The sequence below is a fragment of the Eubalaena glacialis genome, chromosome 15 (assembly GCF_028564815.1).
Source record: "Eubalaena glacialis isolate mEubGla1 chromosome 15, mEubGla1.1.hap2.+ XY, whole genome shotgun sequence".
NCBI classification, from domain to species: Eukaryota; Metazoa; Chordata; class Mammalia; order Artiodactyla; family Balaenidae; genus Eubalaena; species Eubalaena glacialis.
The window spans coordinates 63,418,178-63,443,590 of NC_083730.1; the positions used below are offsets into that span (position 1 = coordinate 63,418,178).

General features: G+C 42.0%; 1 protein-coding gene across 1 annotated transcript in view; it reads left to right on the forward strand.

Annotated features, from left to right (window-relative positions):
- RAB31 (RAB31, member RAS oncogene family) overlaps positions 1-25,413 on the forward strand; it is a 109,596-nt gene that overhangs the window by 57,214 nt on the left and 26,969 nt on the right. Inside the window, exons 4-5 of the mRNA XM_061169798.1 lie at positions 5,858-5,929; positions 7,019-7,125. Coding sequence (XP_061025781.1) covers positions 5,858-5,929; positions 7,019-7,125 — 179 coding nt within the window. The remainder of the gene's footprint in view (positions 1-5,857; positions 5,930-7,018; positions 7,126-25,413) is intronic.

Genomic DNA, 25,413 nt, shown 5'->3' on the forward strand with positions numbered 1-25,413 from the left:
GATTACAATTTTTCAGCATTACTGATGATTCTAGAATGAATTCTGGTTTCTTTGAGGCCACCTCTGATCATCCCCTTCAGAAGTGGAATTGTTGAGTCAAAGCATAGGAATGTTTCAAGACTTTTTAAAAAATTTTAATTTTATTGGAGTATAGTTGATTTACAATGTTGTGTTAGTTTCAGGTGTACAACAAAGTGATTCAGCTGTAATATACATATATTCATTCTTTTGTAGATTCTTTTCTCATATAGGTTATCACAGAATATTGGGTAGAGTTGCCTGTGCTATACAGTAGGTCCTTGTTGGTTATCTATCTTATACATGGCAGTGTGCATGTGTTCATCCCAAGCTCCTGATTTATCCTTCCTCCCCCCCGACATTTCCCCTTTGGTAACCATAAATTTGTTTTCTCTGTCTGTACGTCTGTTTCTGTTTTGTAAATAAGTTCATTTGTATCATTTTTTAAAATTAGATTCCACATATGAGTGATATTATATGATATTTGTCTTTGTCTGACTTTCTTCACTTAGTATGATGATCTCTAGGTCCATCCATGTTGCTACAAATGGCATTATTTTATTCTTCTTTATGGCTGAGTAATATTCCATTGTATATATGTACCACATCTTCTTTATCCACTCCTCTGTCGATGGACATTTAGGTAAGACTTTCTAAATACATTGTCCAGATGCTTTCCAGAAGGGTCATGCCCACTTATCATTCTGCCCGTTGCTGGAAGTGGGAGCAGCACTTTTGCACCTGTGAAAGCTGAGGGTCTTAGAAGCTCAGAGAAGGCCATTCCCTTGCCCTCACTCTGTACACATCCAGCAGTTACAGCACAAACAGTCACACACACGGGCATAAACAGCCTCTTCTTTTGAGGGACAGATTGTTCACAATGCCTGTGCTTCTTCTAAACAAATGTCACCTGAGAATTATCTGAACACTTTAATTTGGCATTCTGGATATTTTGTTGGATAGTTAAGGAAGAAGGGATTTTGAAATGGCATTTATTGTGCTGATTTTCAAATAACCTTTCAAGGTGAGAGTTTTTAAAAAGTTTTATCAACCTCCTGTGATTGAGAACTTTGTTTCTAGAAGAATCTTTCATGAGAGTGTTTCATCAGTCTTAATTCCGACCCCACGGAAATGGAATGATGTCATGTTGAGTGTTGAGGCCGATTGTGGCTTTTGTTTTATATTTGTAGGGGAAAAGTATACACATTGTAGGCCAGACGTGATTTATCTTTTTGTCCTCCACAAACATTATCCTTTGGCCAGCGCATTACTGGGTTTTGGAACTGAGACACGAACTTTAACTCATTAAAACCCCCAGGTCCCCGGTAATAAAGTTTAAGTGGCTTCATCAACAGATTTATTTCAAAATGATTCCATTTGGAGGAAGGAAAGAGCAAGTAATGCATTATATACAAAGCTCTAGTAAATAATTCATGAGACCTGCACAGCAGTGACCATTTCAGATTCACTTCACGGTGTTACAGCTGAAAACGAATTCTGTTTTAGAAAATCCACGATTTGCTCCTCTTTGTGTATACATTTTGTACTGACTCTCCTGCTTCGAGTGTTTACGTGGACCATTCTTAGACGGAGGCTATTTTGGAAAAATAGACATTTTATATAATTGGGCTAAAAGGACACTTTATATGTATTCCTTTCCATTAGCAAAGCAGGAATGTTTTAAAAAATACATGGCTTTTTTCTCCTTTATGGCAGGAATTCTGATTTTGGTTTCTGCATCTGGAGTGGGTTGCCAAAGGGTGGACTAAAAATAGATTTTTGATGCCTGACAAGGACAACAAACACAGAGCTGGGCAGCCAGTGCCTATGGAAAGGCTCTGTCCTCAGTGACTCCTGGTCAGCGGCCATGGTCCTCCAGCTGGGAACTCCTGGGTCCATCCTGAGCTCCATCCAACCCGTTCCCTTTTCCAAAAGCCACACAGGAGCAGGGCAGTTTCTCATCAAGGTGGAGACTTGCACGAGGGCTGTGGGGCTGGGGTGGGTGGCCTGCTTCTTTGCACACTCTGGTGAGGCCACAGTAGCATCCTGCAGTAAAAGGAATCCTCGGCTATGGATGTGCTTCCAATTTCCAAATAGGATCATTTCAACTTGGCCAGTGTTGATTCAATGAAAAGTATTGCACGGGAAGTAAAAATGAACGATGGTTTTGTTGTTTGCCAGAAAAACATCAGGATCCGAACTTTCTCTCCCTGCTCCCCCCCTCCCCCCGGCTCCCCAGTAAATATGGCTGCTTTTTATTTTTATTTCTTTTTCTTTTTTTAAATTTTATTTTTATTTTATATTGGAGTGTAGTTGATTTACAATGTTGTGTTCGTTTCAGGTGTACAGCAAAGTGATTCAGTTGTACATATACATATATCCATTCTTTTTCAGATCCTTTTCCCACATAGTTTATTACAGAATATGGAGTAGCGTTCCCTGTGCTGTACAGTAGGTCCTTGTTGATTGTCTGTTCTGTATATAATAGTGTATATATGTTAATCCCAAACTCCTAATTTATCCCTTCCCCCCACCTTTCCCCTTTGGTAACCATAAGTTTGTTTTCTATGTCTGTGAGTCTATTTCTGTTTTGTAAATAAGTTCATTTGTATCATTCTTTTAGATTACACATATAAGTGATGTCATATGATATTTGTCTTTGTCTGATTTACATTCACTCAGTATGATAATCTCTAGATCCATCCATGTTGCTGAAAATGGCATTATTTCATTATTTTTTATAACTGAAATATGGCTGCTTTTATAAAATTTAAAAATCATTTAAAAATCATCATAAAAATTTATACAGTACAGACTCTTATGAGCAAAAGGTACACGTGATGAGAAATCCCACTGTTAACATTTTGAGAAACATTATGTTATGCCTATACACACGGACACACCCAGACACATTTTACCCGAAATTATATTATGCTGCGTCTGCTGCTCTGAGACTGTTGTTTTCGTTTAACGGTATGTCAAGGATATCTTTTCCTATAAATAAAAATCCTCACCATCATTTTAATGGTTGTGGCATTTCCATGATATACATACACCGTTAATGAATTCTCTATGATGAACCTTTGGGTTGTTTTGAATATTTTTCTCCCATTTACCACATAGGGATGAGAATCTTTGTGTGACGATCACAAAAGTGGAACTTTGGGGTCAAACGATACGCACATTTCAACTTTTTGTTATGTGTTACCAACAGTAGCTTTGAAAGAAGATCTCTTTTTTTTTTAAATAAAAATTGTATATGTTTAAGGTGTGCAACACGATGATTTGATGTATGTATACATAGTGAAATGATTACTGCAGTCAAGCTAATTAGCATATTTTCTCTTCACATAGTTACCCTTTTTAAGTGGTGGGAACGTGTGAAATCTATTCTCTTGGCAAATTTCCAGGTTCAAGTATTATCAACCACAGTCATCACGCTGTATATTCCATCTCTAGACTTACCCACATAGCTGCAACCCCGTCCCCTTTGATCAGTGTCTTCCCACCCACCCCTACCCAGCTCCTGCTAACCACCACTCTGTTCTTTGCTTCTATGTACTTGACTTTTTAAAAAAATTGATGTATAATTGTCATACCACATTATGTTAGTTTCAGGTTTACAACATAGTGATTTGGTGTTTGTATGTATTGTGAAATGATCACCACAATCAGTCTAGTTCACATCCTAGGTAACATTCGTCACTGCACAGTTACAGTTTTTTTTTCTTGTGATGAGAACTTTTAAGATCTATTCTCTTAGGAACTTTCAAATATACGGTACAGTATTATCAACTATAGTCACTATGCTATTGATTCCCTCCCCTGACTTATTTATTTTATACTTGGAAGTTGGTACCTTTTTTTAATAAATTTATTTATTTTATTTATTTATTTTTGGCTGTGTTGGGTCTTCGTTGCTGCGCGGGGCTTTCTCTAGTTGTGGCGAGCAGGGGCTACTCTTCGTTGCGGTGCGCAGGCTTCTCATTGCAGTGGCTTCTCTTGTTGTGGAGCATGGGCTCAAGGCTCACGGGCTTCAGTAGTTGTGGCACACGGGCTCGGTAGTTGTGGCTCGCGGGCTCTAGAGCGCAGGCTCAGTAGTTGTGGCGCACGGGCCTAGTTGCTTTGCGGCATGTGGGATCTTCCCAGACCAGGGCTCCAACCCGTGTCCCCTGCATTGGCGGGGAAGCCCGGAAGTTGGTACCTTTTGACCACCTTCACCTATTTTGCCCACCCCTACCCACGGCCTCTGGCAACCTCCAGTCTGCTCTCTGTATCTCTGAATTCAGTTTTTGTTTTTAGATCCACATGTAAGTGAGATCATATGGTATTTATTTTTCTCAGACTGACTTACTTCACTTAGCATGATGCCCTCAAGTTCTGTCCGTGGTATTGCAAATGGCAAGATTTCATTCTTTTTTATGGCTGAATAATATTCCTGTGTGTGTGTGTGGTGTGTTTATATATGTGTGTGGTGTGTGTGTGTGTGTGTGTGTATGTGAGTGTGTATGTGTGTGTGTGTGTGTATCATATCTTATTGATCCATTTATCAGTTGATGGACACTGGTCGTTTTTGCACGTCTTGGCTTCTGTAAATAATGCTGTTGTGTACATGAGGGTGAATATATCTTTTCAAGTTAGTGTTTTTGTTTTCTTCAGATAAATATCCAGAAAAGGAATTGCTGGACCATTTAGTAGTTCTAGTTTTAATCTTTTGAGCAACCTCCATACTGTTTTCCATAGTGGCTACACCAATTTACATTCCGGACAACAGCGTATGAGGGTACCCTTTCCTCCATATCCCCGCCAACACTTGTTATTTCTTGTCTTTTTAATAATACCTGTTCTAACAGGTGCGAGGTGATATCTCATGTGGTTTTGATTTGCAGTTCCTTGATGGTTAGTGGTGTTGAGCATCTTTCCATAAACAGGTCTTAAAATACATTCCTGTGAAGTGTATGAGCGCCTCCTGCCCCAAACCCACACCAACCCTGGATATGATCAATCTTTTTAATACTTAATAAATTAATAAATACCCTATCATTGCTTTTTTTCATTTCTTTTATTATCATTGAACATATTTTAAAATATTTATTGGCAATTCATTACTCTTCCTGTGATTTATCTATCTATATATATCCTTTGTTCATTTTTCTATTGAGCTGAGTTATCTTTTTCGTATTGTCTTTCAAAACACCTCCGTGATATATTCTTCAGATATATTCAAATATATTTAAAGATATATTCTTCAAAATATACATAAAATCTGTATGTAGCCCTAGGATAAGTATCTGTCCTGCTTGGGGATGAATGATTCTCATGACCAGCAACACTTGGTCTGTTCACATTTGGAACGAAGCTCATCTCTCTCACCATTTGTTGTGAATTTGTGGGACGGCAGCCTTCCAGACCCGAGGGCGGGGGCCGAGATGCCCTTGCTGCAGTGTTCCTCCTTAGCAGCCAGGCCTGAGTGGTGTGATTTGTGCCAGTCTCGTCTTTTCCTTCCCTTGGCAAACATCTTCTTATCGCTGTATCATCCTAATGACATTGCCCTGGGTCCACCATATTAGATAAGTGATGAGCAGTAGAGAAAAGAAAATTCATAGGATAACAACCTTGAAAATAATGTTTATTTTTGGCTTTTCCCAAGAATGAATCTCATGGTTTATAAACTACAAGGGAATGTGCCGTTGAGGAGGAAAATTTATCATCTGATCTGAATTCTGGGGAAATTCTAGGGATCCTATAGGGATGATGTAGGGTGATAATTTTATGTTTAATTTGGGATTGCATAAAGTATGTTCACTTTGGCCTAAAACTATCCCTTGTTCCTAAACAGTTTCATTCACTGGCTCCCATGTACTATCGTGGATCCGCAGCTGCTGTCATAGTGTATGATATTACCAAACAGGTAAGAAGGTGCCCTTTAGAATTTAGGTGCAGTTTATGGTGATCCTCCTAGAAAGACCAAGGCAGAGGCATCACTGAGTCTCCCCAGCAGCCTGGGGTGAGATTCCACAGTATGCTGGTTGGGGAGAGTGAACACCAGATTTTGAGTTTCTCTCATCTATATGTAGCTAAGCCTTTCAAATCTACCTGCTAAATTAAATAAACAACAGTGATCATTCGTTTTTAAAATTGACTGTCTGTTTGCAGGGGCAAGGTTATGCCTGCTAATACTGGTCTCCAGAATGTCAGCTTTTTAGGAAAAGGAAAATTACTTTTAAGTTTTGCATGTTTGATGGTTATAGATACTTATTTCCTATTAGTGTTTCAATCATACACCTTGAAACGCCAAGGATGATGTTTATGTGTGTATAGTGTGTCTGCGTGCAGATGGGATGAATGTATTTTTCGTTATCATTTTGAGGACCCAGGATACCCATCAATGAATAACGGCAGTGGTCTGCGGGCATTTCCCCCACTCCTGGAACTCAGCGTTCAGGACCTGCTTAACTGAACTTAGTTAACTGCTTTAACTAATTCAATGCTGTGACCATCCATGAGTTCCTGACCACTGCTTCCTAAATGGAGTGGCTACCTTGGCTGTTTCCTGGAGGTCATTGTGAGGGAAGAGCAGTTAGGAAAATGGGACTCTAAAGCGTGCGTTTATGCGTGTATGTGTGTGTGTGTGTGTGTGTGTATATTTTTTTTTTTTTCTTTTCTGATTAAGCATGAACATTGGTTCAGTCCTATAGCTTTGTCTTACTCAAGTTGAGGTAAGGCTATAATTTAAAATTAATGTTATTTATAAAAGAAAATTACTAATATGATTATCTTAACTTCAAATTTCCATTTTAGAAGGGCAACTTTTTACAGGCTCTGTAAGTATAACTTAGCTAATATTAAATTTTGTGCCAAGGTTGGGGTAGTATGTTAACCTTCGTGTGCCCCCTGAAGATATTTTTCTTCATTAAATTATATTGGGTTTGTATTTCTACATGGTTCAAATATTACACTGATGGGTCTTTCCCAAGATTGATTTACACTTTTGGTTTAGGATTCATTTCATACCTTGAAGAAATGGGTGAAAGAACTGAAAGAACATGGTCCAGAAAACATTGTGATGGCTATCGCTGGAAACAAGTGCGACCTCTCAGATATTAGGTAAGATGCATTTAAAAAATGTCTATGCAGTTCAAGTCCTCCACCCCGAATGTCTGTGCGTAAAAGGCTGTCACAACTGTGTGGTTAAGTCTGTTGTCAGTGTCATAATTTAATCGATGTCATTCACTTGTGGTGATCAAGGTGGTATTTATTCAACCAGAGTAGAATTGAGGGAAAAATAATAGGGAGATGCACATTTGAGGGAGCACCCACTCATGAATATTTAAATCAAATCTCCTGTACAGAGTACAGTTACACCCCTCACTCTAGATGTCTTTGGGCTAAATGGTTTTAATATTTTTTTAAATTAATTAATTCATTTATTTACTTGGCCACGCTGCACGGCTTGCAAGATCTTAGTTCCCCAACCAGGGATTGAACCCGTGCCCCTTGCAGTAGAGCTCAGAGTCCTAACCTCTGGACCGCCAGGGAATTCCCTTATTATTGTTTATTGTTACCTTTTCTGTTGTTTTTGTCATTATTACTACTATTACCATTTTAGTAACATTTTCATATGGTAAGGAGGGTTAGAATTCTTCACATTTTCCATAGCATCCCTGTTTGTTTTAGTTCTAGACTTTAACTTAAGGTTATAGCCAGGTCTATATAATCTCACTGTTTTGTTCTAAGATCTGAATTTGATGCATCGTATGTGAACATTTTGGCTTCCCCCAGAGATACTGGATGTTGAACTTCCTCTGCCAGGAGAGAGGTTTGTAGGGACCCAGTCTGCGTAGACAGGAGCTGTGATGATAGCTTTATCTAGCCTGATAAGCTAACTGTTTTTACTACATAAAACTGAAATTAAAAAGAAAACAGTGAATTTGTGTTGTCTCCATCCCCTGGTTAATTTAATTCTCAGCAATTCGAGTACTTGATATTCGTAAAGACAACGACACATGCTTCAGGTTTTGCTAATCCAAACATGATTAAACCGAAGTGTAATGAACAACAGGAATAGATCTTGCAAAAGTCCTTAAGATGGCCTTTGCCAAATTGCTCTGTTTCTTTGGGATTTCAGAAGCTTTATATCACATTGCATCAGGTTGGTTTATAATAACAGCCATAACCACCACTTACTTGTTTGTTTTTCTGGGGGCTGGACAAATCTTTAAACTCCCCAGACTTAGTTCAGATCTCTGCCTTCTGCACTGTAATCCTGAAACAGCTTGCTTGTCTAGAATTCCCAGATGAATGGTTTAACTTTTGTCATGGGAAGGAGGTGGGGTGGGTGGGTGGAGGCAGCCTCTGCTGAGAGAAAGCCTTTGCTCTCATCCGACACCATCGAATTGTGGTAAAGGTGCGACTTTCAGTGAACTAAGCCTTGTGTGTCGTGGGAGAACTAATGGATGACAATTTAAGCAGAAAATGATTTAAACGTGAATGGAATTAGTTAGGACTCTTGACTATAGGGAATTGAAACTCAATTGAAATTAATTTCAGGAAAAAGGGGAATTTATTGGAAGGTACTGAGATCCACATGGTAAAAAAAACAGGGGTGCCTTTAGCTCTGGTATTTGATATGTTCCAGCTTTGGTTTCTGGAAAGATCCTGGCCTGGCGCTCTCTTTGTTTCTACATTGCTATAAAAGGATTGCCCCAGGTCATGAGAAAGCATTTATCGCCAAGGGAGGGGATGTGGGTGGGACAGATGATTTCTCCCACCTTAATCACCAGAATGGGAGGGTGGGTGGTTTTGAAGAGGGGCAGTTCCTGGAAAAGTCCAGGCTGATGTCTGTGACATGTTGGTTTGGCCGCTGGCACCGAAGTCACACCATTTCTCAGGGTGGAATTCACTGTTTTGCATTCTCCTCAGCAGACATTCTGCTTTGTCTGCTTATCTATACAGTTTTCACAACCTCCCATTCACATAATCCTTCCGTCTCACTTCCAATCGTAAACGCACTCACAGCAACTCCATCCCCAAAGGGAGACATCCAGCGCTGCTTCCAGCTTCCAGTGTGACATCATGGGATCCCCCCTGGTTTGGCCTCAGTGTGTCTGATTGTGGCTTCTCCAGCTCCCGTAGTTGTGGTTTAAAGGGTGGAATGTGGATCTCTTGTTAGACACAAAACTCTCTTAGATTTTTCTCTTTTTTTTAAAATAATTAATTAATTAATATATATATATATATATATTTTTTGGCTGTGTTGGGTCTTCGTTTCTGTGCGAGGGCTTTCTCTAGTTGTGGCGAGCGGGGGCCACTCTTCATCGCGGTGCGCGGGCCTCTCACCGTCGCGACCTCTCCCTCCCGTTGCGGAGCACAGGCTCCAGACGCGCAGGCCCAGTAGTTGTGGCTCACGGGCCTAGTTGCTCCACGGCATGTGGGACCTTCCCAAACCAGGACTTGAACCCGTGTCCCCTGCATTGGCAGGCAGATTCTCAACAACTGCGCCACCAGGGAAGCCCAGATTTTTCTCTTAAATTCTCCTTGTTATTGAATCAAGGACATAACTCCCTTTGCAATTCTCCTTCAAACCTCTGATTAACTCAACAAGAAAACCCAGTTTGATGCTAGTAAATTTAAAATTTTTAAGCATTTAATATATTTTATTGAGATAATTGACAAACCATAAGACCCATGTTTTAAGTATGCAGTTCAATGAATTTTGTGTGTGTATAGAGTTGTCTAGTCAGCCTCACATCTCATTTGAGAACATCTCCACTCTACAAACAAGCATCATGCTCATTTACAGCCACTTCCAATTTCCACCTCCTTCCTGCCCGTAGCAACCACTAATCTACCTTTCTGTCTTTATTAATTTGCCTTTTGTGGACATTTTGTATAAATGAAATCATACAAATGTGGTCTTCTGTGCTGGCTTCTTTGACTCAGCATACTTCCAAGGTCCATCCATGTTGAAGTTTGTATCAGTTACTTCATTCATTTTCATGGCTGACTGTTATTCCATTGTGTGGATATACCACATTTTATTTTTTCATTCACCAGTTGAAATTCAAGTTGTTTCCACCTTTTGGCTATTATGAAAAGTGCTGCTGTGAATAATCATGTACAAATTTTATACGGACATATGTTTTCATTTCTCCTGGGTGTATACGTAGGAGTAAAATTTTGGGGTCATTTGGTAACTCTGTGTTTAATAATTCGAGGAACTGCCAAACTTTAAAAAAGAGGGAAAAAAAGAACTTCAACCCTAGCCTCACACCTTATATAAAAATTACTCTAAAATGAATCATAGACTTTAATGTAAAATGTAAAACTCTTAGAAACTTTTAGAAAAAGTCTAAGAGAAAATCTTGAGAATCTGGGGTTAGGCAAAGAGTTCTTAGACTTGATAGCAAAAGCCCAGTGTATCTAAGGAAAAATTGATCAATTGGACCTCTTCAAAATTAAAAACATTTGCTCTGTGAAAGCCCACGTGAAGAGGATGAAAGACAACGTACAGACTGGGAGCAAATATTTGCAAACCAAACATCTGACAGAGGACTAGCATGTAGGCTACATAAAGAACTCTGAAGACTTAATGGTTAACAAAGTCTGATTTTAAAATGGGCAAAAGAGATGAGCAGACATTTCACCCAAGAGAATATGAAGATGTTGAGCAAAGCCCTGAAAAGATGTTGAATGTCATAATCAGACCATCAGAATGGCTAAAATAAGAAAGAGGGCTAACAACTAGTGCGGTTGAGGGTGGGGAAGAACTGGATCCTTCATACGTTGCTGATGTGAGTGTAAAACTCTGGAAAACAGTTTGGCGATTTCTTTAAAAACTAAATATGAAATTACCATATGCCCAGCAATCACACTCTTTGGCATTTATCCCAGAGAAATGAAAACTTACGTTCACAGAAAACCTGCACGTGAAAGTTAATGGAAACTTTTTTAAAAATTATTTATTTATTTATTTATTTACTTTTGATTGCACTGGGTCTTAGTTGAGGCATGTGTGCTTCTTAGTTGCGGCCGGCGGACTCCTTAGTTGCGGCATGCGAACTCTTAGTTGCGGCATGCATGTGGGATCTAGTTCCCTGACTAGGGATCAAACCCACGTCCCCTGCATTGGAAGGCAGATTCATAACCACTGCGCCACCAGGGAAGTCCCCACGGAAACCTTATTTGTGATGGAATCAGCCCAGATGTCCTTCAGTGGGCACACCAGGGTGCGTCACACTGTGGAATACTACTCAGCAGTGAAAAGGAACAAAACGGGTACAAGCAACCTGGACGAACCTCCAGGGAAATATGCTGAGTGAATAAAGCCAGTACCAAGGGTTTCATGGTGTATGATTCCACTTATATAACTTTGGGGAATGAAACCATTTTAGAATTAGAGGGAGATTAGTGGTTATGGTCAGGGTGAGGTGGGCGGAGGGGGTGGGGAAGGACAGCATGGACATAAAAGGGCAGCATGAGGCATCCTTGTGATGCCGGAAACGTCCACCTCTCTGTGGAGAGGACACGAACCTACACGAGTGATAACACACACACACAAGCACCAGTAAAACCAGGGGAATCTGAACAAGATGGAGTGTATTGGTGTCAGTATCCTGGGTGTGATGTTACAGTTTTGCAGAACGGTGCCATTTGGGGAAACAGGGCAAAGAGTACAAGGAGTCTCTCAGTATTATTTCTGTAACTGCGTGTGAATCCACAGCTACCCTAGTACAAATTTCAGTTAACAAAGTTGGATTTAGATAAAAATAAGTAAATATTAGGCAGTGGTGTGTGTGTGTGGACATGTATATGTGCACATATACATGCATATTATGTATATTATATATGATTAACTAAAGTTTTGTAAACACACTGAGCCAAAGGATGAATTTAACCACTCCCCCGCCACACCCACTGTACAGAAGAAAAACGGGAACTATGTTAAAAACTCCCATTTAGGAAAGCGGGGAAGGGGAAGCCTGGTGGATTGGTCCTTGCCCAGAGGATAAACTTTCTCCCGCTAGACAGAAATAGTCTGGTAAATGATAGGCCTGCGAGCCTGACGGCACCTGCTGTTGACTCCTTTCCATGGCAGTGGAATCGCGTTCTTGGCCAACCAATCCAGCTGCTCCAGATTCCGCCTGCCGGTACGATTTTTCTGGGGAGTTAGCCAAGTCTCTACACCCCAGACCTTATTTAGAGCTTGACCTTCTTTTACTCTAATCTAAAATACTTTGTTCTTCTGTAATTGCCACAAGACTATAGTTTCTTTTTCACTGGGGGTTGGAGAAGGAGAGTATGTAGATTTGGTGTGTATGTGCGCGTGCGCGCGCGTGTGTGCGCGCGTGTGTGTGTGTGTGTGTGTGTGTGTGTAGTGGGAGCCGGGCTCACCTAACAGACTTTGGTTGTGTAAGCTTGTAAATCCTTGAGCAGAGCTAGGCCTGGCGTATTTTGAAAGTGCCTGGACTTGAAATGGGATTAACTCCCTGAACTTGACTCAGCCCGCTGGAGGCGTTTGTGCGCAGAAGCGCTTCACAGGGGAGATGCCGATCATGGGGTCAGTGGGTTTGACATCCACCAATATTCCAGAAGAGGGTAGAAGGGTCTGACCACACCCCAGCGTGAAAGACCCTCACGGGCATCTGGTCAGAGGAACTCAGGACTTCCAGTTTGGATTTTTTTTTTTAAGGCTCCTGATCTTTGTGAGAGATTTTCCTGAATATCTTGAAGAATTCTAGACAGAATCTCCTCAGGCTCAGATTATTGTGGAGTTGGAGTGATGTGTGGTCTCTCTGAACGCAGGCGAGGAAGCAAACCGGAGTTGGTGATGCTGTGCGTGAGAAGACTGTCCCCAGCTCGCGCACAGCAGGTGCTCCGGGATGTCCCTTCCCTGCTTTCCTGCCCCCTCCCTCCCCAGTGAGGACGGGCCTTGGGGAGAAGTGTGTGTGGCTCCTGATGGGGCCTAGGCGATGGGGCACCTCCCTTCTCCTTACCATCTGCTGATGCTGGGAGGGGGCGTTGCAAATTGGGGACATTTTAGGAACATACATAGTTGAAAGAAAATCAGAGAGCCTGCGCTGAACTGACTGTGCAGGGCCTGAGGTGGCCCGGGCTGGAGGAGCACAGCCGGCTTGGAGCCTGGACAGTGACCATTTGCTGACATATGCTGAGCAGGGCGGGTCCCAGGCTGCTGAACTAGTAACACGAGGCCTCGGGCTAATTCCAGGTGGCTCTGATGAGGGCACATTTGGCCTGGGGTCTAGAGAGAAAAGAAACCTTCTTCTCAGAAAGTCTGGAGAGCCTGCCGGAGACTGCACGGCCTTGTCCTGGGCCTGGTGGGAAATTTTGGGCAAACAAGTCTTGAAAAGAAAAAAAAGAAATAGATCACCTCGCTTTAGGAGTTTTAAAAGTTCCATGAACATAAGAATTGCTTAGCACACTTGTTAAAATTCAGATTCCAGGATTCAGTTCCGTAGATTCTGATTCAATAGGGCAGGAGCAGGCTGGGGACAAATGCATTTTGTAAAGCAGTTCTTTTACAAGTGGTCCAAGGGCCATACTCGCAAAAGCATTGCCTTAGGTGATAGGAGTTGATGCGAGGGAAGAGGGACGGGGTCCTGGAACCTGGCTGGGCTTCTGACTGCGGGCCACACCTGCCTGGGCCTCCCTTCTGCCCTTTGGAGCTCACGGAGGCTGGAAACATTGGTCCAGCCTCATTCAGGATATGGAAGAAGCACCACTGACCCACCATCTTGTCCCCTTCAGAAGCAGCTCCAGTTCTCTGCCCCCTTTTTTGCATCTCACGATGATAGTCATCAGGAGAAAAGATGCGATTGTGGGTTGGTTTGCCTCCATCTGATTGATATCAGATGCTGCTGGACCAGCATCTTGCACCCAGCCCCCTCCTGGATGCTGGGACTCCCCCAGATCCAGCCTGTACTTGGTTGCCTTGGCTTGGGCCAGGAATTAGGATCACCTTGCTTGGGTGCTTTCATGTGATGCACTGCAGGTATTTCAGGAACCATCTGCTTTAATCAATGATGGGGGGAAGGATCCTCCAGGTGTTGAGGTTAGAGGAAGAAGAGGATTCCCTATCCCACCCCTGACACTTCAGCCAGAATCCCCCCTTCACTTTTCCCCATCAGCCTTTCAAGCAGCCTTGATCTGTAGCCATCATAATAAGTAATTTATTGGAGAAATTACCCCCACCCCACCCCTACCTCATAGCAGGTTCCAGTTCTGTTTCCTTGATATTCTTTTCCCGATTTTGGACTCTTGACTCTGTACACAAACCCCCCTGTGACCTCTCCAGATTAGGAACTCTTCCTGCCTTTCTTGATCACTTAGACATTGGCCTTCCTCTGATGGGTTCAAGCTCAGGGGTCTCCTGACATCCTTAGGGCTGTGAACGAATCAGAAAGGGTGAAGGAGCGATGGTGTAGAAGTGCTGATAGGAGAGAGCCCTTGAGGCCTGATTTATTTTATCTTGCCCATGGTAGCAGATGGAAGTTACCCACCGAAAGTAGTGGTGGAGTCTGGGGCTTGGAGAGGTGGTGGGTGATGACCTGGGGATGCCCAAGGTTCCTCCCTTCCCCCCCTAAATACAACCCAGGAGATGATCAGGGATGGAATCCTGAGGAATGGAATCAGGGTCTCTGAGATCTTACAGCAACACTTCTGGTGTCTCCAAGAGAAACATTGTGAGAGATTGGTTGGGCTGCTGCTGACGAGTCAAGACTTTTCTCCTGGAGTAGAGGTCGTCTTCCAAGAACAGAGCAGCTGGGGTAGAAGTGAAACTAGGCTGGGGGACGAGGAAGGCGGTTTATTCTACCAGTTTTCAGTTATTCAATTAGCAAATAACTTTTGGTAGTTCTGTGTGGACCAAAGTACTATGGGAAATACAAGAAAAGAGAAGAAAATATTTTCTTAGAGCTATTTATTTCTATTTGGGGAGCCAAGAGGGATATACAGGGGGAGGAAAATATCTAATGAGTAATACAAGACTATGTTTAATAAAGTTCCAAAGTTAAGGTGCAGGAAGGACAAAGGGATTCAGGAAAGGGAAAGTCTGTAGTCGCAGACGGTGATTTGGAAAGGCTCATGGATAAAATGTGTCACAAGCTGGGCTGTTAAGGATGAGTCAGGTAGGAGGAAATTCCAGGAAGGGAAGATCATGGGCAAAGGCATGGGTGTGGGAGGGCCTTTGACAGGTGTCATGTGGGGGTGGGGGGGACATCAAGGGTATCTACCTGATCGTCTGCCTTCGGAAATGGGGAGAAGATGGGTGGGTGGTGAGTGGCTTAAAAGTATGCAGAGTGTCTGGGCTCAATGTGCAGGGCCAGGATGACAAACCCCTGAGGTCCTGCCTCCTACTTCTGTCTCTCATCCCTGGGCTCCATCGCCCATCAGTCATGGCTCTGTCTTCTCCTGAGCCTCTGTGGTCTCAGGCTTCTTCTTAACACAGAGCTTCATGTAGTCACCACCAGCTAAAGCGATGGAACCTATCTGCCAACACCACGGTAGTCGTGGGAGCCTCTCTGGATTCTTGAGCAAGTAAGGCTTCTTGCAATTTCCTGTGTCATCTAGAGCTGGAAACCAGGGTGAGAGCTGGACATTGCAGGTTCAGTGCCCCCTGTGCAGCTTCCTGAAACACATGCCAACCCAGTCAGAAACCATCAGGCACCAGTGGTTTCAAGTTCTGGGGAGAAAGTTGAGGTCTTCAGTAGATGAAAAATATATTTGGAAATAAATATTTTTTTACTAAGAATACATGAATTGCTTTCACTTCTTACATGTGACTCCAAAACTCATTCCAGTCTTGACAGTGGGCCAAAAATGGGTATAAGAGTTTGTTTAAAATTGTACAAACCAAATAACAGAACTTGAGATGTTGGATGATAAAAATCCAATTTATTCCAAATACTAAAAAGCAAAAAAGCCAACGAACATCAAAAGCCACTACTGTGCAAGGTGTGGAGATATCATGGCAAGTATTAAAACACACCCAGGGACTTCCCTGGCAGTCCAGTGGTTAGGACTCTGAGCTTTCACTGCCGTGGCCCTGGGTTCAATTCCTGGTCGGGGAACTAAGGTCCCACAAGCCACGCTACACAGCATAAACAAACAAACAAGTAAATGAATGAATGAATAACATCCAGCATTTTCCTTACATGAGATGAGGAAGCAGAGTAGAGTCTGCGCTGTTAAAATGTGCATTTTGTGCCCTGAGATGCACCTTCCCATGTTTCTACCTTCTTCTGATGCTGTGCAGCAGCTGAGCCTGCATCTGCTGCTATTATCCAAGTGGGAGGGAAGGAACTGAAGACTGACCTCCCCGGAGAGGGATCTGGAATTGCTCTCTGTTTCAGTTATGAAGTTTTCTTAATGAAGAATCTATAAAACATTTATGTATGTCTTAAAGAATAATACGAATTTTAAAGAATAAAATGAACATCTCTGTACCTACTCAATCACATCCCCTTCTCCCCATCCAGAAGTAACTGCTGCTCTGACTTTTGTGATAACCATCACTTTTTTTTCTTTGTACTTTGCCACCCATGTTTGCATATCTAAACAATAGATTTAGGTTTGCCTGTTTCTGAACTTTGTGTAAATGGAATAACCCTGAGTGTATTATATGATGGTTTGTCTCTTACCCTCAACATGCCTGGGAGATTTCATCACAACGAACGTTAACTGTACCTTGTCCGTTTCCACGGCTGTACACGTTTTTTTTTTTAAAGGCAGTCTTAATACACTTTATTTTTTAATTTTTATTTACAAATTTATTTATTTATTTTTGGCTGCGTTGGGTCTTCATTGCTGCATGCGGGCTTTCTCCTTGCAGCGAGCGGGGGCTACTCTTCGTTGTGGTGCACGGGCTTCTCATTGTGGTGGCTTCTCTTGTTGCGGAGAACGGGCTCTAGGCACGCGGGCTCAGTAATTGCGGCTCTTGGGCTGTAGAGCACAGGCTCAGTAGTTGTGGCACACAGGCTTTGTTGGTCCACGCATGTGGGATCTTCCCGGACCAGGGCTCAAACCTGTGTCCCCTGCACTGGCAGGTGGATTCCTAACCACTGCGCCACCAGGGAGGTCCTGTACACGGTTCTATTTGATGAGTGCAACACAGCTTATCTATCCATCCTACAGGGGATGGGTATTTGCATTATTTCTGCCTTGTTATTATGAACATTGCTTCTTGAACATTCTTGCATATCTCATAGTGCCACGTGTTAGCATTCCTCTAGGTTCGGGTGTGTAAGAGTCTAATTGCTGAGTCACAGGGTGGGCGCAAGCTCAGTTTTACTAGGTGATGCCAATGTTTTCCAAAGAGGACACCGGTAGTGCAGGAGACTTCCTGCTACTCAACGCCCTTAGTGCTGTAAGACGCCAGGGCATGGAGAGAGATCTGATAAGAATTTCAGTTTGCGTTTTCCGTTACCAGGGAAGTTGGCATGTTTTAATTTATTGGCCATTCAAGTTTCATCTTGTGTGAAGAGCCTGTTCAAGTCTTTGCCACTTTTTCTCTTGGGATATTTACCTCAATCTTGTTTATTCATAGGATCTATCTATTTATCTATCTATCTATCTATCTATCTATCTATCTATCTGATGGTATGTGTTGAAATATCTTCTTCAAATTTATGTCTTGTATTTTCACTCTTTATATATATATTTTAAACTTTTATTTATTTATTTATGGCTGCGTTGGGTCTTCGTTGCTTTGCGCAGGTTTTCTCTTTTGCGGCGAGCGGGGGCTACTCTTCGTTGTGGTGCGCGGGCTTCTCATTGCTGTGGCCTCTCTTGTTGTGGAGCACGGGCTCTAGGTGCGCAGGCTTCAGCAGTTGTGGCACGCAGGCTTCAGTAGTTGTGGCTCGCGGGCTCTAGAGCGCAGGCTCAGTAGCCGTGGCGCACGAGCTTAGTTGCTCCGCAGCATGTGGGATCTTCCCGGACCAGGGATCGAACCAGTGTCCCCTGCATTGGCAGGCGGATTCTTAACCACTGCGCCACCAGGGATGTCCTCTCTTTATATTTTTACAGCATGAGAAGCCTGTAATTCCTACCTAAGAGAATTTATCAATTTTTTCCTTTATGTTTTTTGTGGGGGAATGGTCGAGGGAGGGCGAATCATTTAAGAAATCTTTCTGCACCCCCGAGATCATGAAGATATTCCACTGTGTTGATTATCTTTTAAAAACTTTACAGTTTTGTTTTCCTGTCTGTCTTTAAGTCACTTGGCACTGATTTTATGTGTGCTGCCTAGTTTCTCCTATGTGGATATCCAGTCGTCTCAGCACTCTTGGTTGTAAAGTCCATTCTCTCCCCACTGAAATTCCACCTCAGTCATGTATCACGTGTCCTGGGTGCACAGGTCTGTTTCTAGGGCTCTCTGTTCTGTTTCACAAGCCGACTTACCTGTCCTCATACCTATACTACATTGACTTAATTATCACAGCTTTATCATGAGTCTTGATAAATGGTCTTGGACTTCTGATATGGTCTGGAATCTCTGTAACCGATATTTGTTGGCCCCAGGGAAGGTTTCATGAGAGTGTAGGGTGTGAGTTCTGGTCTGGTGGAGATTAGGAGAGTGTTGGGGCGCAAATCTACATGTGTGTGTTGGGAAGTGTTTATTTTTATGGCCGATTTAAAAAATATTTAAATAAACTTTAGTTTAGAATAGTTTTATATTTACAGAAAAGTTGCAAAGATAGTATGGAGTTCCCATATACCCCATATCCAGTTTTCCCTATTGTTAACATCTTACATTAATTACTGTGGTACATTTGTCACAGCTAAGGAACCTACATTGATACTTTATTATTAACCGAAGTCCATACTTTACTCAGATTTCATTACTTTTCCCCTAATATCCCTTTTTTATTATAGGATCCCACCCAGAATATCATATTACATCTAGTTGCCATGTCTCTTTAGGATCCTTTGGGCTGGGACAATTTCTCAGACTTCCTTTGTTTTTGATGACCTTGACAGTTTTTAGTACTAGTCAGATATTTTGGAGACTATCTCTCAATTGGGGTTTGCCTGATGTGTTTCTCATGATTAGACTGAGGGTTTGTGTTTTGGGGAGGAAGACCACAGGGGTGAAGTGCTCTTTTCATTACTTTATTATTAATTAAGCATAGCAAGGGTTCATGTTATCAACATGATTTGTCATCCCTGATGATATTGACCTTGATCACCTGGCTGAGGTGGTGACTGTAAAGTTACCCTCCCCCGCTTTGCTTACGATGCTCTTTGGAAGGCAGTCCCTGTTCCCAGCCCTCACTCAAGGGGTGAGGATTATCCTCCACCTCCTCGAGGGAGGAGTCCCTACATAAATTATTTGTAATTTTTCTGCTGATGAAATTTGTCTCACCCCCCATTTATTTATTCAGTCATTCACTTATATCAGTGTAGACTCATGGATATTTATTTTATACTTTAAGTTATAATGCAGTATTGTATCATTTAATTTGTTACCCAAATTGCTCCCACTTTGGCCGCTGGGAGCTCTTTCTTTTGGCACCTGTGTCCCTTTAACATGTACGCATCATTTTGGGTTTTGAGCACTTCCTTACTTTCTGACACAATAAGATGTTCCAGGCCCATCTTGGATGGTTTAGGCTACAACCCTAGATTCAGCCATTTCTCCAAGCAGCCCTCATTCCTTTTACTGGAGAAGGGTATTTAGAAACCAAGATCTGGGCTGGGTGTGCTCGTTGCTACTGGGGTGTCATTGAGTCTAGGCCCTCTGGGTGAACAGAGCTGGGAAATATATGTATGTATGCTAACAGGAGTATACATACACGTATATCTATAATTATTTCTGTAAGTATCCATTTGTATCTATATTAAGATAAACATAAGTTCATATTGATAACTCTGACTTTAATCCAGAACCATAGGGATCATTGTAACCTTCTTTACAAGGCGGGGGAGGGATGTTTTAAAAAATTATCAACTGATGTATGATTAAACAGAGGGATAAGCTTTTGTTGCTGGAGATTTTCTTAGAAGATACAACAATCTTTCCCCCTTTCACTTTACATATTGCCCAGACCTTTAAGAGTTCAAAATGTGACTTCTGTGAAGAAATACAGCTATGTCAGTGGTTACTTTCAAATGGCACGATATTTACTTATCTTTTTTTTTTTTTTTTTTTTTTTACTTATCTTTATATACTGTTCACTTAGGCAGTGGATTGAAAACAAGTTTAACCATCATCACCATTATCATCATTGTCAGCCTGAACTGAATACTTACTATGTGCCAGATACTATTATAAGTAGTTTAACTGCATCTTCACAGCCCAGTGAGAGTTACAGTCATTCTCCCATCTTATCAATAAGGAAACAGAGCACGGAGACTGAAGAGCTTGCCCAGGTCTTGTGGCTGAGAAGGTGTAGGGCCCAGCTTTAAACCCAGGTAGTCTGCCCCAGAGCCAATGTTTGTTCTATGTTCCTCTCCTAAGAAGTACGAACAGGATCCAAGAGGGAAAATAATTTCTGATCTACCGAGAGAAAATAAATGGCAGCTGATTTGATTCTGCTCAGAGAATTTGGAGCTAATGATTTTTTCCAATGGTTTCTCTGGCCTCTTGGGACTAGCCTACATTTCTGTCTGGAGAAGGGATATTTGGAAGCAAAGGAATGACCAGGCCCCCATCTGAGAACCTGTGTTTTCTGCTCAGTCCTCATTCGATTCAAATTCTGACATTTTCCATGAGAAACAGTCCATCTAAGTCTGTGGCAGGAACCTGACACTGCTTGTTTGAACCTGACACCAGGAATTTGGCCCCAGGTTAATAGCCTTTGCAGACGCATTAATAAGCAGGCTCGGCCCCCTGGGAACAGAAATCCCTCCCAGGGTACACATGCCAAGTGCTTTAACTGTAAGCGTTTAGATCGTCGTAAAGACTTATTGTCCAATCAGATATTTATTGAGAAGGTAGTAATTCTTTTTTTTTTAAGGTTCATTTAAGTTTTAGTTCCACCTGGCAGATAAACCAATCTGAGGGTCTAAAAGAACTGGCATGTTGAACAGAGATTTTGCTGCTTTAATTATTGCTAACATGGTTGCCTCCTCTGAGTGCTACACAAATATCTTGGATATTTAGAGAAAATACGAGCTGGTAGGAGCACAGTAAGCCCTGATTATTCATTTCAGTGGCTGCTTGAGGGAGCTGGGGAGACGGAGACCACTTCATGACACACAACAGCCTTTGCAAACAGCCTGCAGCCTTCCTCTGATGGGCTCTGGTGGAATGTTGTGAACGATTTCCATTGCTTTTGGCTAGAATGCCTTAAACACGTGGGAGGGTTTTGAAAAAAATAATGCCAGCAGACATTCAACAGCCTCTCCTGCTCACAATGCCTTGCTGCGTCCTCATGGCCAGCTTAGTTGGTTGCTTCAGTTTGACCTTGGTTGGAAGGGGGCTGTGGTTGGAAGAGAGAGTAAAATTACAGGGCAAACATTTTTCAGTGAAATGGTAACTGTCATATCCCAGGAGTCTGGCAGAATATAAAATGCTTGGTTATTGCTGGTATGGTATTTTAGAAATATCATATACACGCTAGAACACACCAGAAACACCAGAAGTTTTCTGTTGTTTAGAGCTCATGAGGCCGCTATTCTTTTATCACTTATAAAATGGTGCCTGATAAATGTATACTTTATTATGTCCTACGTATAGTCATCTTAATACAGATTTCTGGACTTGATAGTGTCAGATTATGAATTGGATAGACTGCAGAAATATCAAACTCAATATTTTACAGTCTACCTTCTAAAAGAGTTGTTTTCAAGCTATAGAAAGCATAAGAAGCTGTCGTGAAGTTGCTAAAATGCCTATTTCTGGGATGTGCCCGCTAAACATTCTGCTTCAGTAGGTCTGGGGCACAGGGGTATTCATTTCTAACAAGCCCTGAATAATCATTGGCTAGGAGGTCTGTAGAACACACCTGAGACTGATGCCCTACAAGATGCATGGGGCGTCCTCTGAAGACGTGTAGAGAAGCTTAGTGATGGTTGTTAATGTGACAGAAGTGCGGGAAGCTTGGATGTATGTCATTTTGTCTCTTTGTTTTTAGCATCAAAGTGGCTTGTTTTTTGACATACGTGTTTAATTTTCTGGGAAGATGAGGACTTTTGTGCACCTGCTCCAAGATACCTGAAAACTTCTTAGGAGACATGGCTGCTATGCAGTTACCCACGAACTCTGGAATCACATGGTTACCCTGCCAGCAGTGTTTGAGCCCTCCTCTGTCTCCACATGCTAGCACTGCAGATAGTAAACGTTTTCATCTTGGCCAGTCTGATGCATGAATGATGCGATCCTCATTTTCATGTGAATTTCTTTAATTGCAAGCAGGATTAGGAAAACCAAGATTATCTACTGAAGAACTGTTCTTTACCTATATACAAGAACTACTCTTGGGCTTCCCTGGTGGCACAGTGGTTAAGAATCCGCCTGTCAATGCAGGGGACACGGGTTAGAGCTCTGGTCCAGGAAGATCCCACATGCCGCGGAGCAACTAAGCCCGTGAGCCACAACTGCTGAGCCTGCGCTCTAGAGCCCGTGAGCCACAACTACTGAGCCCGAGTGCCACAACTACTGAAGCCCGCACCTAGAGCCCGTGCTCCACAACAAGAGAAGCCACCCAATGAGAAGCCCGCGCACCGCAACGAAGAGTAGGCCCCGCTCGCCGCAAGTAGAGAAAGCCCGCGTGCAGCAACAAAGACTCAACGCAGCCAAAAAAAAAAAAAGAACTATTCTTTACCTATATCAATTAGAAAATCAAGTAGAAGTTAAAACCCTCTTTATAAGTAACAATGTAAATGAGTAATAGACTTTTTTGGTGTGTGTGTCATTTTTAAAATTTGAAATATTGTAATTCCTAGGAATGAATTTAGCAAGAATTGAGCAAGACCTATACAGATAAATGTTACAGTTCTAGGATAGGACAAAAAAGGTACTTTTTCCTTGGATAGGAAAACTGAGTAGTATTGTAGAAATGTCAGTTTGCTCTAAATTAATGAAGACTTTTGTGCACCTGCATCATGAATTCACTGAGCTTCCAGGCAAATTACCTCAGATAATTTAAAGTTACATTTTTAAAAGGTTTTTACAAAATGATCTTAAAATTCACCTAGGAAAACAAACAGGCAAAAATTGTATTGGAAGGACTAATCTCATCACATATTGAAATATATTTTAGTGATTTAGTGATAATACAGCATTGTCAGAGAACTAGACAGAAAATCAATGAACAGACTACAGAATCAAGACATAGGGTGAAATACATAGGGATATTTAGTATATGATAAAGATGATATTTAAATAAGTCCCAAAAAGGGGATAGTTCAATACATGGTTTTGGGATAATTAGGGGAAAAAATGAGAGAAAATAAATTCAAAGTGGATCAAGGATTTAACTGTAAAGTAACAAAACCATAAAAGTTAGAGAAAGCAGTGGAATCTTTAAAATAATCTTGGAATTGGAATGAACTGTTTAATCATGATACAAAACTCAGAAGTCATAGAAGAAAGTGATCAATAAGTCTGACTACATGAAAACTCCTGTGTGGCAAAAATGCCACAAACAACGTCTAAATACAAATGCTAAGCTGAAAAAAAATGTGGAAAATATATTACAAAAGGCTAGGTTCCTTAGTATGCAAAGAGCGCTTACAAATAAATTTTTAAAAATCCAAACAATCCAAACCAAAGTGTGCAGAGAACATGGGTGAGAATATTACAGAACAAGAAATATCCATGGCTAATGAAAAGTTGTGCACCAACTTTGAATAAAAGTTACTCAGAATTAATGTCAGATTTTTCTCATGGAGTAAGGACTTTAAACTATGATGTAATTTTACTCTTGGGGTGATTTATGGTGGTTAGTGTATTTAATGATGTACCCTGTGTCCCCCGTTCTTCTGTGGAACAGTGATGACTGGCCTGGGAGCCTTCGTGGGCCGTAAAATGAGGAGCGTGAGTCAAATAAATGTACTCAGGCTCTGAGGCAATTTGAGCCTCCTACTTCTTGTTTCCTCCACTTGCTTCATTTCCTCTATGTTTTTGGCATTCTCTAAGAAAGTGGTGCCATCTTTGTAAAGATGTATTAAGTAAACCCCTTCTATGTGCCAGGTATAGTTTTGAGCACTTTATAATATCAACTTACGTTACATTTATATTTTTTATATAAATTAATTTATTTATTTTTGGCTGCGTTGGGTCTTCACTGCTGCACATAGGCTTTCCCTAGTTGTGGGGAGCGGGGTCTACTCTTCATTGTGGTGTGTGGGCTTCTCATTGCAGTGGCTTCTCTTGTTGCAGAGTATGGGCTCTAGGTGCATGGGCTTAGTAGTTGTGGTGCATGGGCTTAGTAGTTGTGGCTCGTGGGCTCTAGAGCGCAGGCTCAGTAGTTTTGGCGCAGGGGTTTAGTTGCTCCGCGGCATGTGGGATCTTCCTGGACCAGGGATCCAACCCGTGTCCCCTGCATTGGCGGGCAGATTCTTAACCACTTTGCCACCAGGGAAGTCCCTACGTTACATTTAAAATGGTAAAGTGGAGGACCTGAACCAAGATGGCGGAGTAGAAGGACGTGCTCCCACTCCCTCTTGCAAGAACACCAGAATCACAACTAACTGCTGAACAGTCATCGACAGGAAGACACTGAAACTCACCAAAAAAGATACCCCACATCCAAAGACAAAGGAGAAGCCACAGTGAGATGGTAGGAGGGGTGCAATCACAATAAAATCAAATCCCATAACTGCTGGGTGGGTGACTCACAAACTGGAGAACACTTATACCACAGAAGTCCACCCACTGGAGTGAAGGTTCTGAGCCCCACATCAGGCTTCTGAACCTGGGGGTCCGGCAACGGGAGGAGGAATTCCTAGAGAATCAGACTTTGAAGGCTAGCGGGATTTGACTGCAGGACTCTGACAGGACTGGGGGAAACAGAGATTCCACTCTTGGAGGGCGCACACAAAGTAGTGTGCGCATCGCGAGTCCCATACGAGATAAACCCAAGGAGAAACACACCAAGACATAGTAATCAAATTGGCAAAAATTAAAGACAAAGAAAAATTACTGAAAGCAGCAAGGGAAAAACGACAAATAACATACAAGGGAACTCCCATAAGGTTAACAGCTGATTTCTCAGCAGAAACTCTGCAAGCCAGAAGAGAGTGGCATGATATACTTAAAGTGATGAAAGGGAAGAACCTACAACCAAGATTACCCTACCCGGCAAGGATCTCAGATTCGATGGAGAAATCAAAAGCTTTACAGACAAACAAAAGCTAAGAGAATTCAGCACCACCAAACCAGCTCTACAACAAATGCTAAAGGAACTTCTCTAAGTGGGAAACACAAGAGAA